Source organism: Labrus bergylta, chromosome 24, assembly GCF_963930695.1.
Source record: "Labrus bergylta chromosome 24, fLabBer1.1, whole genome shotgun sequence".
Taxonomy (NCBI): domain Eukaryota; kingdom Metazoa; phylum Chordata; class Actinopteri; order Labriformes; family Labridae; genus Labrus; species Labrus bergylta.
In genome coordinates, this window is record NC_089218.1 from 237,944 (window position 1) to 252,943 (window position 15,000).

A 15,000-nucleotide genomic window follows, 5' to 3' on the forward strand; every position below is an offset into this window, starting at 1 on the left:
ACACCTGTCTTACATCTGTATCACACCTGTCTCACACTTGTCTTATACCTGTCTCACATCTGTATCACATCTGTCTCACACCTGTCTCACACATGTCTTATACCTGTCTCACACCTGTCTCACACCTGTCTCACATCTGTATCACACCTGTCTCACACCTGTATCACACCTGTCTTATACCTGTCTCACACCGGTCTAATACCTGTCTCACATCTCTATCACACCTGTCTTATACCTGTATCACACCTGTCTTATACCTGTATCACACCTGTCTCACACCTGTCTTATACCTGTATCACACCTGTCTTATACCTGTATCACACCTGTCTTATACCTGTATCACACCTGTCTTATACCTGTATCACACCTGTCTTATACCTGTCTCACACCTGTCTTATACCTGTATCACACCTGTCTCACACCTGTCTCACACCTGTATCACACCTGTCTTATACCTGTATCACACCTGTCTCACACCTGTCTCACACCTGTCTTATACCTGTATCACACCTGTCTCACACCTGTATCACACCTGTCTTATACCTGTATCACACCTGTCTTATACCTGTATCACACCTGTCTCACACCTGTATCACACCTGTCTTATACCTGTATCACACCTGTCTCACACCTGTATCACACCTGTCTCATACCTGTATCACACCTGTCTTATACCTGTATCACACCTGTCTTATACCTGTATCACACCTGTCTCACACCTGTATCACACCTGTCTTATACCTGTATCACACCTGTCTTATACCTGTCTCACACCTGTCTTATACCTGTATCACACCTGTCTCACACCTGTCTCACACCTGTATCACACCTGTCTTATACCTGTATCACACCTGTCTCATACCTGTATCACACCTGTCTTATACCTGTATCACACCTGTCTTATACCTGTATCACACCTGTCTCACACCTGTATCATTATAAAACCTGGGTAACTGTCTCACCAGGATGGAGCAGAAAACGCCTAAAACAAAGCAGATGATGAAGCCCCTCATCCTCGCCCCCCAGGACAGCGTCGACGCCTGATTGGCTCTCTGCAGGGAACAAATCATCGTCATCATCATGTCACGGTTTAGAAAATTAATTCAACTTCATATTTAGAATAAAAAGACAACAATAAACACCTTTTTACCTGTATATCCTGAAATATTAATGTTTTAATAAACCTGAAACTTTAATGGTTCTGATGATTCCGGTCGGTTCGAACCCCTGAACGCAACAGGTGTGTTCAGGTACCTCCTGGATAACGACATAACTGACCTAAACATCCAACATTAGTATCTACAGACGTCTTTAAATGTTTTTTAAAACATGTGACTCTTTCAGGTCACTTCTGTATGAATCTGTTTATCACTGAGTCTATTTATATATATATAAATATATATATAAATATATATATATATATATTTATATATTTATATACATATATTTATATATATATAAGAGTGAAAACATCCAGAATGATTTATTTAAAACACAAAGATATTTGAACATAAAGAGACGGAAACGTTTCAAATTAACGGACTGGAGGAAATGATCCATGAAGATGACTCTGCTGAGGTGTTTATATAAAGAATAGATTGAAGTTTAATTATTATTCAGAGTAAATGTTTACTTCTTCTCAACTAACTAAAGCTAACATGCTAACAGGTACAGAGCTGGGAGCAGCCGTTACCGCCAGGATTCCGGGTGTGTCCGAGTTTCCGTCATCTTCACCGCTCAGCACCTTCTTTAATTTATCCATTCAGTCCTTTATTTCTCCCTTTACTGCCCCGTGACTCTCCAGAAGCTTCCCAGGTGTTCGTGGAGTCAGCTGGAGCAGGTAACAGGGAAGTGTAGTCACTGAGGAGCGAAGACACAACGTCAACAGGTGCAGCATTTCCGCCTGCTGTACCGACTCTGGCCACAACAGGCGCAAAGGGGGCGCTGTTTCCTCCCACATCAACTCCATTCTCCAAGTGAAGGTAATGTTTGAAAAGCTTCTGACATCAAATATTCATCCTTCATGTTGCAAGGATTATTATAAAACACTTTAAATGAACTGTGTATTATTACTATAAGTTATTAATATGTTTTTAACATGAACTCAGCCTCGGTTTTAAAACATGATGTTCCCATTGCTCTGTTTGTTCAACATCAGATTGAACAGTTATACAGCTAAAACTACTTTACATGTCGTGTTTATGATCCATATTTTAAAAGCACTTATCTCAAGAAGAAATACTTTTTTCCTCCATTTGTTCAGTCCAACTTTATTCAGTGGTCTTAAAAACAAAGCTGACATTGTAAAAACAGGTGAGTACACACACACACACACACACACACACACACACACACACACCTGATAAGGTTCCTGTGGTTGTACAGCTTGAGAATTGGCCTTTTATGTTAATATCTACTGTGACATGGCCACTGGTCTTCAGTGATTGGCTCCCTCAGGTGATCATTCTCCTCTGGATATTTGTTTACTCCTTTTACAATAACTTATTGCTTTTCTTTCTGACTCCTCCCTTCTTTTTGCCGGGTCATGACACTACAAACGTTTTCTCTGTATTAGTGTATTTTATGTCTCAGGTGTGTTCAGAGAAAACACTTTGGCTGCTTCTCTCAGGTGTTGAAGTCCCTCTTCGATGATGTCACAGTGTGATGTTTCAGTTGGGAGGTCAGGTTGATGATGTCACAGTGTGATGTCACAGTGTGATGTCACAGTGTGATGCTTCAGTTGGGAGGTCAGGTTGATGATGTCACAGTGTGATGCTTCAGTTGGGAGGTCAGGTTGATGATGTCACAGTGTGATGCTTCAGTTGGGAGGTCAGGTTGATGATGTCACAGTGTGATGTTTCAGTTGGGAGGTCAGGTTGATGAAGTCACAGTGTGATGTCACAGTGTGATGTTTCAGTTGGGAGGTCAGGTTGATGATGTCACAGTGTGATGTTTCAGTTGGGAGGTCAGGTTGATGAAGTCACAGTGTGATGCTTCAGTTGGGAGGTCAGGTTGATGATGTCACAGTGTGATGTTTCAGTTGGGAGGTCAGGTTGATGATGTCACAGTGTGATGTTTCAGTTGGGAGGTCAGGTTGATGAAGTCACAGTATGATGCTTCAGTTGGGAGGTCAGGTTGATGATGTCACAGTGTGATGCTTCAGTTGGGAGGTCAGGTTGATGATGTCACAGTGTGATGCTTCAGTTGGGAGGTCAGGTTGATGATGTCACAGTGTGATGTTTCAGTTGGGAGGTCAGGTTGATGATGTCACAGTATGATGCTTCAGTTGGGAGGTCAGGTTGATGATGTCACAGTATGATGCTTCAGTTGGGAGGTCAGGTTGATGATGTCACAGTGTGATGTTTCAGTTGGGAGGTCAGGTTGATGATGTCACAGTGTGATGTTTCAGTTGGGAGGTCAGGTTGATGATGTCACAGTGTGATGTTTCAGTTGGGAGGTCAGGTTGATGATGTCACAGTGTGATGTTTCAGTTGGGAGGTCAGGTTGATGATGTCACAGTGTGATGCTTCAGTTGGGAGGTCAGGTTGATGATGTCACAGTATGATGCTTCAGTTGGGAGGTCAGGTTGATGATGTCACAGTGTGATGTTTCAGTTGGGAGGTCAGGTTGATGATGTCACAGTATGATGCTTCAGTTGGGAGGTCAGGTTGATGATGTCACAGTGTGATGCTTCAGTTGGGAGGTCAGGTTGATGATGTCACAGTGTGATGTTTCAGTTGGGAGGTCAGGTTGATGATGTCACAGTATGATGCTTCAGTTGGGAGGTCAGGTTGATGATGTCACAGTATGATGCTTCAGTTGGGAGGTCAGGTTGATGATGTCACAGTGTGATGCTTCAGTTGGGAGGTCAGGTTGATGATGTCACAGTGTGATGCTTCAGTTGGGAGGTCAGGTTGATGATGTCACAGTGTGATGCTTCAGTTGGGAGGTCAGGTTGATGATGTCACAGTGTGATGTTTCAGTTGGGAGGTCAGGTTGATGATGTCACAGTGTGATGCTTCAGTTGGGAGGTCAGGTTGATGATGTCACAGTGTGATGTTTCAGTTGGGAGGTCAGGTTGATGATGTCACAGTGTGATGTCACAGTGTGATGCTTCAGTTGGGAGGTCAGGTTGATGATGTCACAGTGTGATGCTTCAGTTGGGAGGTCAGGTTGATGATGTCACAGTGTGATGCTTCAGTTGGGAGGTCAGGTTGATGATGTCACAGTGTGATGTTTCAGTTGGGAGGTCAGGTTGATGATGTCACAGTGTGATGTTTCAGTTGGGAGGTCAGGTTGATGATGTCACAGTATGATGCTTCAGTTGGGAGGTCAGGTTGATGATGTCACAGTGTGATGTTTCAGTTGGGAGGTCAGGTTGATGATGTCACAGTATGATGCTTCAGTTGGGAGGTCAGGTTGATGATGTCACAGTGTGATGTTTCAGTTGGGAGGTCAGGTTGATGATGTCACAGTGTGATGTCACAGTGTGATGCTTCAGTTGGGAGGTCAGGTTGATGATGTCACAGTGTGATGTTTCAGTTGGGAGGTCAGGTTGATGATGTCACAGTGTGATGTTTCAGTTGGGAGGTCAGGTTGATGATGTCACAGTGTGATGTCACAGTGTGATGTCACAGTGTGATGCTTCAGTTGGGAGGTCAGGTTGATGATGTCACAGTGTGATGCTTCAGTTGGGAGGTCAGGTTGATGATGTCACAGTGTGATGCTTCAGTTGGGAGGTCAGGTTGATGATGTCACAGTGTGATGTTTCAGTTGGGAGGTCAGGTTGATGATGTCACAGTGTGATGTCACAGTGTGATGCTTCAGTTGGGAGGTCAGGTTGATGATGTCACAGTGTGATGCTTCAGTTGGGAGGTCAGGTTGATGATGTCACAGTGTGATGCTTCAGTTGGGAGGTCAGGTTGATGATGTCACAGTGTGATGTTTCAGTTGGGAGGTCAGGTTGATGATGTCACAGTGTGATGTCACAGTGTGATGTTTCAGTTGGGAGGTCAGGTTGATGATGTCACAGTGTGATGTCACAGTGTGATGCTTCAGTTGGGAGGTCAGGTTGATGATGTCACAGTGTGATGTTTCAGTTGGGAGGTCAGGTTGATGATGTCACAGTGTGATGTTTCAGTTGGGAGGTCAGGTTGATGATGTCACAGTGTGATGTTTCAGTTGGGAGGTCAGGTTGATGAAGTCACAGTGTGATGCTTCAGTTGGGAGGTCAGGTTGATGATGTCACAGTGTGATGTTTCAGTTGGGAGGTCAGGTTGATGATGTCACAGTGTGATGTTTCAGTTGGGAGGTCAGGTTGATGATGTCACAGTGTGATGTTTCAGTTGGGAGGTCAGGTTGATGAAGTCACAGTGTGATGCTTCAGTTGGGAGGTCAGGTTGATGATGTCACAGTGTGATGTTTCAGTTGGGAGGTCAGGTTGATGATGTCACAGTGTGATGCTTCAGTTGGGAGGTCAGGTTGATGATGTCACAGTGTGATGTTTCAGTTGGGAGGTCAGGTTGATGATGTCACAGTGTGATGTTTCAGTTGGGAGGTCAGGTTGATGAAGTCACAGTGTGATGCTTCAGTTGGGAGGTCAGGTTGATGATGTCACAGTGTGATGCTTCAGTTGGGAGGTCAGGTTGATGATGTCACAGTGTGATGCTTCAGTTGGGAGGTCAGGTTGATGATGTCACAGTGTGATGCTTCAGTTGGGAGGTCAGGTTGATGATGTCACAGTGTGATGTTTCAGTTGGGAGGTCAGGTTGATGATGTCACAGTGTGATGCTTCAGTTGGGAGGTCAGGTTGATGAAGTCACAGTGTGATGTTTCAGTTGGGAGGTCAGGTTGATGAAGTCACAGTGTGATGCTTCAGTTGGGAGGTCAGGTTGATGATGTCACAGTGTGATGCTTCAGTTGGGAGGTCAGGTTGATGATGTCACAGTGTGATGTTTCAGTTGGGAGGTCAGGTTGATGAAGTCACAGTGTGATGTTTCAGTTGGGAGGTCAGGTTGATGAAGTCACAGTGTGATGCTTCAGTTGGGAGGTCAGGTTGATGATGTCACAGTGTGATGCTTCAGTTGGGAGGTCAGGTTGATGAAGTCACAGTGTGATGCTTCAGTTGGGAGGTCAGGTTGATGAAGTCACAGTATGATGCTTCAGTTGGGAGGTCAGGTTGATGATGTCACAGTGTGATGCTTCAGTTGGGAGGTCAGGTTGATGATGTCACAGTGTGATGCTTCAGTTGGGAGGTCAGGTTGATGATGTCACAGTGTGATGCTTCAGTTGGGAGGTCAGGTTGATGATGTCACAGTATGATGCTTCAGTTGGGAGGTCAGGTTGATGATGTCACAGTGTGATGCTTCAGTTGGGAGGTCAGGTTGATGATGTCACAGTGTGATGTTTCAGTTGGGAGGTCAGGTTGATGATGTCACAGTGTGATGCTTCAGTTGGGAGGTCAGGTTGATGATGTCACAGTGTGATGCTTCAGTTGGGAGGTCAGGTTGATGATGTCACAGTGTGATGTTTCAGTTGGGAGGTCAGGTTGATGATGTCACAGTGTGATGTTTCAGTTGGGAGGTCAGGTTGATGATGTCACAGTGTGATGTCACAGTGTGATGTTTCAGTTGGGAGGTCAGGTTGATGATGTCACAGTGTGATGTCACAGTGTGATGTTTCAGTTGGGAGGTCAGGTTGATGATGTCACAGTGTGATGTCACAGTATGATGCTTCAGTTGGGAGGTCAGGTTGATGATGTCACAGTGTGATGCTTCAGTTGGGAGGTCAGGTTGATGATGTCACAGTGTGATGTTTCAGTTGGGAGGTCAGGTTGATGATGTCACAGTGTGATGTCACAGTGTGATGTTTCAGTTGGGAGGTCAGGTTGATGATGTCACAGTGTGATGTTTCAGTTGGGAGGTCAGGTTGATGATGTCACAGTGTGATGCTTCAGTTGGGAGGTCAGGTTGATGATGTCACAGTGTGATGTTTCAGTTGGGAGGTCAGGTTGATGATGTCACAGTGTGATGCTTCAGTTGGGAGGTCAGGTTGATGATGTCACAGTGTGATGTTTCAGTTGGGAGGTCAGGTTGATGATGTCACAGTGTGATGTCACAGTGTGATGCTTCAGTTGGGAGGTCAGGTTGATGATGTCACAGTGTGATGTTTCAGTTGGGAGGTCAGGTTGATGATGTCACAGTGTGATGTTTCAGTTGGGAGGTCAGGTTGATGAAGTCACAGTGTGATGCTTCAGTTGGGAGGTCAGGTTGATGATGTCACAGTGTGATGTTTCAGTTGGGAGGTCAGGTTGATGATGTCACAGTGTGATGTTTCAGTTGGGAGGTCAGGTTGATGATGTCACAGTGTGATGTTTCAGTTGGGAGGTCAGGTTGATGAAGTCACAGTGTGATGCTTCAGTTGGGAGGTCAGGTTGATGATGTCACAGTGTGATGCTTCAGTTGGGAGGTCAGGTTGATGATGTCACAGTGTGATGCTTCAGTTGGGAGGTCAGGTTGATGATGTCACAGTGTGATGTTTCAGTTGGGAGGTCAGGTTGATGATGTCACAGTGTGATGTTTCAGTTGGGAGGTCAGGTTGATGAAGTCACAGTGTGATGTTTCAGTTGGGAGGTCAGGTTGATGATGTCACAGTGTGATGTTTCAGTTGGGAGGTCAGGTTGATGATGTCACAGTGTGATGCTTCAGTTGGGAGGTCAGGTTGATGATGTCACAGTGTGATGCTTCAGTTGGGAGGTCAGGTTGATGATGTCACAGTGTGATGTCACAGTGTGATGTTTCAGTTGGGAGGTCAGGTTGATGATGTCACAGTGTGATGCTTCAGTTGGGAGGTCAGGTTGATGATGTCACAGTATGATGCTTCAGTTGGGAGGTCAGGTTGATGATGTCACAGTGTGATGCTTCAGTTGGGAGGTCAGGTTGATGAAGTCACAGTGTGATGCTTCAGTTGGGAGGTCAGGTTGATGATGTCACAGTGTGATGCTTCAGTTGGGAGGTCAGGTTGATGATGTCACAGTGTGATGCTTCAGTTGGGAGGTCAGGTTGATGATGTCACAGTGTGATGCTTCAGTTGGGAGGTCAGGTTGATGATGTCACAGTGTGATGCTTCAGTTGGGAGGTCAGGTTGATGATGTCACAGTGTGATGTTTCAGTTGGGAGGTCAGGTTGATGATGTCACAGTGTGATGTTTCAGTTGGGAGGTCAGGTTGATGATGTCACAGTGTGATGTCACAGTGTGATGTTTCAGTTGGGAGGTCAGGTTGATGATGTCACAGTGTGATGTCACAGTGTGATGTTTCAGTTGGGAGGTCAGGTTGATGATGTCACAGTGTGATGTCACAGTATGATGCTTCAGTTGGGAGGTCAGGTTGATGATGTCACAGTGTGATGCTTCAGTTGGGAGGTCAGGTTGATGATGTCACAGTGTGATGTTTCAGTTGGGAGGTCAGGTTGATGATGTCACAGTGTGATGTCACAGTGTGATGTTTCAGTTGGGAGGTCAGGTTGATGATGTCACAGTGTGATGTTTCAGTTGGGAGGTCAGGTTGATGATGTCACAGTGTGATGCTTCAGTTGGGAGACCAGGTTGATGATGTCACAGTGTGATGTTTCAGTTGGGAGGTCAGGTTGATGATGTCACAGTGTGATGTCACAGTGTGATGTTTCAGTTGGGAGGTCAGGTTGATGATGTCACAGTGTGATGTTTCAGTTGGGAGGTCAGGTTGATGATGTCACAGTGTGATGTTTCAGTTGGGAGGTCAGGTTGATGATGTGACGTCGTCTTCGTGGTGGTCTTTAGGAACTTTGACTCGAGTGGCGTTCAGTCGACGGGCTGTGGCATGGACACCTGGACATGACAGGTAGGACACGACTGTTTCCTCCAGAACCACTCTTCGATACACTGCACACACACACACACACACACACACACACACACAGAGGGTCAAAGTAAGGCGCTTCTGTTAACCTGAAATGACCACGAAGAGTTTTATTGTGTGTGTGCAGTGAGTGTGTGTACAGTTTGTGTGTGCAGTGTGCGTATGCAGTGTGTGTGTACAGTGAGTGTGTTTGCATGTGTGTGCAGTTTGTGTGTGTACAGTTTGTGTGTTTACAGTGTGTGTACAGTGTGTGTGCAGTGTGTGTGCAGTTTGTGTGTGTACAGTTTGTGTGTTTACAGTGTGTGTACAGTGTGTGTGTGTTTGTGTACAGTGTGTGTCTACAGTTTGTGTGTGTGTGTGTGTGTACAGTTTGTGTGTGTACAGTGTGTGTGCAGTGTGTGTACAGTGTGTGTGTGTTTGTGTACAGTGTGTGTGCAGTGTGTGTGTGTGTGTGTGTGTACAGTTTGTGTGTGTACAGTGTGTGTACAGTGTGTGTGTGTGTTTGTGTACAGTGTGTGTCTACAGTTTGTGTGTGTGTGTGTGTGTGTGTGTGTGTGTGTGTGTGTGTGTGTGTGTACAGTTTGTGTGTGTACAGTGTGTGTGCAGTGTGTGTACAGTTTGTGTGTGTGTACAGTGTGTGTGTGTACAGTGTGTGTCTAGTGTTACCTCTCTGTGGAAGGTGTGTGAACACTGCAGCTCTCTGGCTCCTCCCTTTCCTGTGTTCAGGTCATTGTGACAGATCAGACACATGCTGTAGGCGTCGCTCTGCAGCACAAAGTCAAACATCTGAGTGTCTATTTCTCTTTTCATTCAGTCATGAGTGAATATTTAAGGACAAACACGTTTAACACCACTACAGTGCAGCACCCAGGGTAACTCCCCGTGACCTTTGACCTCAGAGAGAGAACGTGTAGAGACTGAAATCGTGTAACCGTGGCGTGATGCCGGTAAAGAACTCATCAGTATTTTGACTCACCAGCGACATGACGTTGCGTCTCCTGAATGTGCTCCGCCTCTCGGGCGATGTGACCTCGAGGATGGTGGGCGGGATGAGGGAGGGTCTACTCTCGGGGGCAGCGGGGACGGCAGCCTCCTGCGGCACGGGGACAAGACGCCTGGAGGACGTGCGGCGAAGAAGAACCCTGGCGGTGACGGGAGCCTGAGTGGACGAGTGGAGACGAGACAGCTGCATGGCAGAGAGAGTGTTCTGGACAGAGAGAGACAGTTCACTGGTTTAACTGGTTTCACTGGTTTAAACTACTGATGCTGATCTAAACAGTTTCTCCGTCCTGTGAACACGAGCAGAAATAAACAAGACTACAAGTTTAAATCCTCCTTAGCTAACTTCTCTTTAACGCCCAACTGGACCAAAGGGCTTTGACCCGCCTGAGCCGCTAACGCTAACCCTCTAAGAGCGATAAGCCTGCAACTAAAAATACACCTGAAGACACTGAAGACCTCCTCTTCTTCTTTAGCCTCACAGTCCCATCAGGAAGTGGGACTCCCTCAAAGGGGGGCGCCAGCTGGTTTAATAAAGTGGACAGAATCTTGGTCTGCATGGTCGGCGCTGCTAAGTCCAGCTATGAGAGTTAGCAAACAAACAGAGTCTTCATGTTTATAATGGACAGACAACTCTCCTCATTAAACATCTGAAGAGTAGAACGTGGGGCCACGACTTCCTGTTCTAAGGTGTCATAGTCGACATCATGACCAGAGACGAGAGAACGTGTTGGTGAGAGATTCTGTCAGTGGATCGTTAGCTGCACCAGCATGCAGCTTCTGGTCCTGCACCGTCACCACCTGAGTCAACACAGACCAGGTCAGGTGGTCTGGACCCCTTCCATCCTGGTCTGAGGTGTCCCACAGACAGTTGGGATGTATGGTCCTTAAAACCCCTTCTGAATCTACTCAGATGGACAAACCCCAAAAACCACCTCAGGGACTCATCCCAGAAGCATCTGAATCCAACGCCTCTTTTAAGATGGCGGAGGAGGGGAAGTGGACCGCGCTCGCTCTGGAACTCTGAGTTCTCTCCATTAGAGAGAGATGACCTCACTCCATCAGAGAGAGATGACCTCACTCCATCAGAGAGATGACCTCACTCCATTAGAGAGAGATGACCTCACTCTATCAGAGAGAGATGACCTCACTCCATCAGAGAGAGATGACCTCACTCTATCAGAGAGAGATGACCTCACTCTATCAGAGAGAGATGACCTCACTCCATTAGAGAGAGATGACCTCACTCCATCAGAGAGATGACCTCACTCCATCAGAGAGATGACCTCACTCCATCAGAGAGAGATGACCTCACTCTATCAGAGAGAGATGACCTCACTCCATTAGAGAGAGATGACCTCACTCCATCAGAGAGATGACCTCACTCCATCAGAGAGATGACCTCACTCTATCAGAGAGAGATGACCTCACTCCATTAGAGAGAGATGACCTCACTCCATCAGAGAGATGACCTCACTCCATCAGAGAGATGACCTCACTCCATCAGAGAGATGACCTCACTCTATCAGAGAGAGATGACCTCACTCCATCAGAGAGAGATGACCTCACTCTATCAGAGAGAGATGACCTCACTCCATCAGAGAGATGACCTCACTCCATCAGAGAGATGACCTCACTCTATCAGAGAGAGATGACCTCACTCCATCAGAGAGATGACCTCACTCCATCAGAGAGATGACCTCACTCTATCAGAGAGATGACCTCACTCCATCAGAGAGAGATGACCTCACTCTATCAGAGAGAGATGACCTCACTCTATCAGAGAGAGATGACCTCACTCCATCAGAGAGATGACCTCACTCCATCAGAGAGATGACCTCACTCCATCAGAGAGATGACCTCACTCTATCAGAGAGATGACCTCACTCTATCAGAGAGAGATGACCTCACTCCATTAGAGAGAGATGACCTCACTCCATTAGAGAGAGATGACCTCACTCCATTAGAGAAAGATGACCTCACTCCATTAGAGAGATGACCTCACTCCATTAGAGAGATGACCTCACTCCATCAGAGAGATGACCTCACTCCATCAGAGAGAGATGACCTCACTCCATTAGAGAGAGATGACCTCACTCCATTAGAGAGATGACCTCACTCCATTAGAGAAAGATGACCTCACTCCATTAGAGAGAGATGACCTCACTCCATCAGAGAGATGACCTCACTCCATCAGAGAGAGATGACCTCACTCCATCAGAGAGATGACCTCACTCCATCAGAGAGATGACCTCACTCCATTAGAGAGAGATGACCTCACTCCATTAGAGAGAGATGACCTCACTCCATTAGAGAGATGACCTCACTCCATCAGAGAGATGACCTCACTCCATCAGAGAGATGACCTCACTCCATCAGAGAGATGACCTCACTCCATCAGAGAGAGATGACCTCACTCCATTAGAGAGAGATGACCTCACTCCATCAGAGAGATGACCTCACTCCATCAGAGAGAGATGACCTCACTCCATTAGAGAGAGATGACCTCACTCCATCAGAGAGATGACCTCACTCCATCAGAGAGAGATGACCTCACTCCATCAGAGAGAGATGACCTCACTCCATCAGAGAGAGATGACCTCACTCCATCAGAGAGATGACCTCACTCCATCAGAGAGAGATGACCTCACTCCATCAGAGAGAGATGACCTCACTCCATTAGAGAGAGATGACCTCACTCCATCAGAGAGAGATGACCTCACTCCATCAGAGAGAGATGACCTCACTCCATCAGAGAGATGACCTCACTCCATCAGAGAGAGATGACCTCACTCCATTAGAGAGAGATGACCTCACTCCATTAGAGAGAGATGACCTCACTCCATCAGAGAGATGACCTCACTCCATCAGAGAGAGATGACCTCACTCCATCAGAGAGAGATGACCTCACTCCATTAGAGAGAGATGACCTCACTCCATTAGAGAGAGATGACCTCACTCCATTAGAGAGAGATGACCTCACTCCATCAGAGAGAGATGACCTCACTCCATCAGAGAGAGATGACCTCACTCCATTAGAGAGAGATGACCTCACTCCATCAGAGAGAGATGACCTCACTCCATCAGAGAGAGATGACCTCACTCCATCAGAGAGATGACCTCACTCCATCAGAGAGAGATGACCTCACTCCATTAGAGAGAGATGACCTCACTCCATTAGAGAGAGATGACCTCACTCCATCAGAGAGAGATGACCTCACTCCATCAGAGAGAGATGACCTCACTCCATTAGAGAGAGATGACCTCACTCCATCAGAGAGATGACCTCACTCCATCAGAGAGAGATGACCTCACTCCATCAGAGAGAGATGACCTCACTCCATTAGAGAGAGATGACCTCACTCCATTAGAGAGAGATGACCTCACTCCATTAGAGAGAGATGACCTCACTCCATCAGAGAGAGATGACCTCACTCCATCAGAGAGAGATGACCTCACTCCATCAGAGAGAGATGACCTCACTCCTCCATCATGGTGTCATGGTGAATGATTCTGTTTCTCTTACCGGACACGGTAACGACGCCCGGCGTTTCATCCTGGTCCGGCCCTCTGACTCTAAGCTGCTCCTGCTGCTGCCCCGTCCCTCCTCTGACTCCCTGTCCTCCTCCTCTTCTTCTCCTATTTTCTCCCTCAGTGTTCCTCCTCTGTATCGCTGCATCCAGGCGTTAAAGATCTTAACATCTTCCTCCTCCTCCGCTCTCACGGCGCTCGGCTCCACTGCGTCCGTGAACACGTTTGCTTCTTCACCGTCTGGATCCATCGGGAGGATTTGTTTAGATCTCAAGAAGCTTTAACAGCTGAATCAAATAAAAATAAAAAATAAAAAACCTGAAGGAAGTCTCCAGTGAGGTTTATATTTTATGAACTGGCAAAGTCACAGCTATGCTAAGCTAACTTCCCGCCTTTTTTAACAACCAAACTCAAAAGGTTGAGGTCTGAGTGACAACCATACGAGTGTCACAGAGTAACGGAGAGCGACATATTTCAGTTCACAGCTTAGCTCACTTACATAACTGCTAACCAACGCTAGGCTAAATGTGTTGTTAGCTTAAACTATCCAAACTAACAATAAATAAATGAGCTAACAACGGGTCAGGTTTGGACAGTGGGGGCTGGAGGGGTCAAAGGTGGTCTGATCCATAAATCCAGTCCTGATGGTCGGTCTGTGTCTTCACTCGGATCCATTCAGGTAGCAAAATCAAACCGTCCGCTCGCACATGTTCTGTCCTCCTCCTAGTTGCCGTTTCACTCGTCTCCTCTTGGCTTTGAGTAGCGCTCTCACCCAAACCCGGTTAATCCATTTACTGAAGCACGGGGGGGGGGGGGATTAGACCTGGCTTACTGTATCTGTGTCTAAAGCAGGGGAGAGGTGACCCAGAGACCAGCACAGTCATGTTAGGAGTTTAGGTAACACTTAGATTAACAAATGACCTTCTTGATTGATCACAGAGAGAGAGTTACAAGATTCAATATAAAAACAGAATATCACAAAACATGATGCAGAGCTTCAGAGTCCACCACATGGTGACCTGAGTGAGCATGGGGGGGGGGGGGGGGGGGGGGGGGGGGGAGACAGCTCTCTATGATGTTTAGAATTTATACTGCAGTACCCATTTTAAACACTAGGGGTCAGAGTTATATTTCAATGATGTCAATAAAGTTTGTTGAAATATCTGACCGTAAAATATATTTTTTACATTAAATAAAAATGTGTTATATATATTTATTATACATTTGTTCATTACATTAAATAAAATATCGTTAAATAAAATAATGATAATTACACCGCAATTTACGGGCAAGCAGCCGGAAGTGTTTGGTGCAACGTAGTTTAACTTCCGGTGTGAAGGCGGACTGTAAACAGTAGCTAGCTCACAAAGCTAACAGAGTTTAGCAGCGTTGGATTCAGAAGAAGAAGAGTGTGACTGACAGCGCAGGATGGGTATGTGCTAATGATGCTAACTGATCCATTTATTAACTGTTCGTGACTTCCTGTTGTTCTGTTGTCATGACAACGTAGCAGCTAAGCTAGCTGCTAGCACTCCTTGTTCGTTAGAACCAAACCTCGTTCAGTAATCTGACAT

The 15,000-nt window shown here is 46.3% G+C and overlaps 3 protein-coding genes across 4 annotated transcripts in view; 1 reads left to right on the plus strand and 2 right to left on the minus strand.

Annotated features, from left to right (window-relative positions):
- The window catches only part of LOC110003786 (vesicle transport protein SFT2B), an 8,144-nt gene extending 5,325 nt beyond the window's left edge, over positions 1–2,819 (minus strand). Inside the window, exons 1-2 of one of the 2 annotated variants that reach the window (XM_065952042.1) lie at positions 1,694–1,743; positions 963–1,052 (exon numbers count right to left, since the gene is read on the minus strand). Coding sequence is in view for 1 of the 2 variants with exons in the window: in XM_065952044.1 (XP_065808116.1) it covers positions 963–1,052; positions 1,694–1,762 (159 nt within the window). In the remaining variant the exon portion in view is untranslated. Of the gene's footprint in view, positions 1–962; positions 1,053–1,693 lie in introns of both variants that reach the window. The other variant, XM_065952044.1, reaches the window with a different exon arrangement.
- Positions 2,820–8,763: 5,944 nt separating this feature from the next.
- On the minus strand, positions 8,764–14,198 carry si:ch211-207l14.1 (uncharacterized). The gene is made up of 4 exons (XM_065951709.1): positions 13,422–14,198; positions 9,873–10,103; positions 9,563–9,661; positions 8,764–8,919 (listed from the first exon to the last, which is right to left on the minus strand). Exons 1-4 carry the CDS (start codon positions 13,674–13,676, stop codon positions 8,839–8,841), a joined length of 666 nt encoding a protein of 221 aa, XP_065807781.1. The 5' UTR covers positions 13,677–14,198; the 3' UTR covers positions 8,764–8,838.
- Positions 14,199–14,736: 538 nt separating this feature from the next.
- The window catches only part of LOC109976216 (zinc finger protein 878), a 9,217-nt gene continuing 8,953 nt past the window's right edge, over positions 14,737–15,000 (plus strand). Inside the window, exon 1 of the mRNA XM_065951706.1 lies at positions 14,737–14,858. The gene's annotated coding sequence lies outside the window, so the exon portion shown is untranslated. The remainder of the gene's footprint in view (positions 14,859–15,000) is intronic.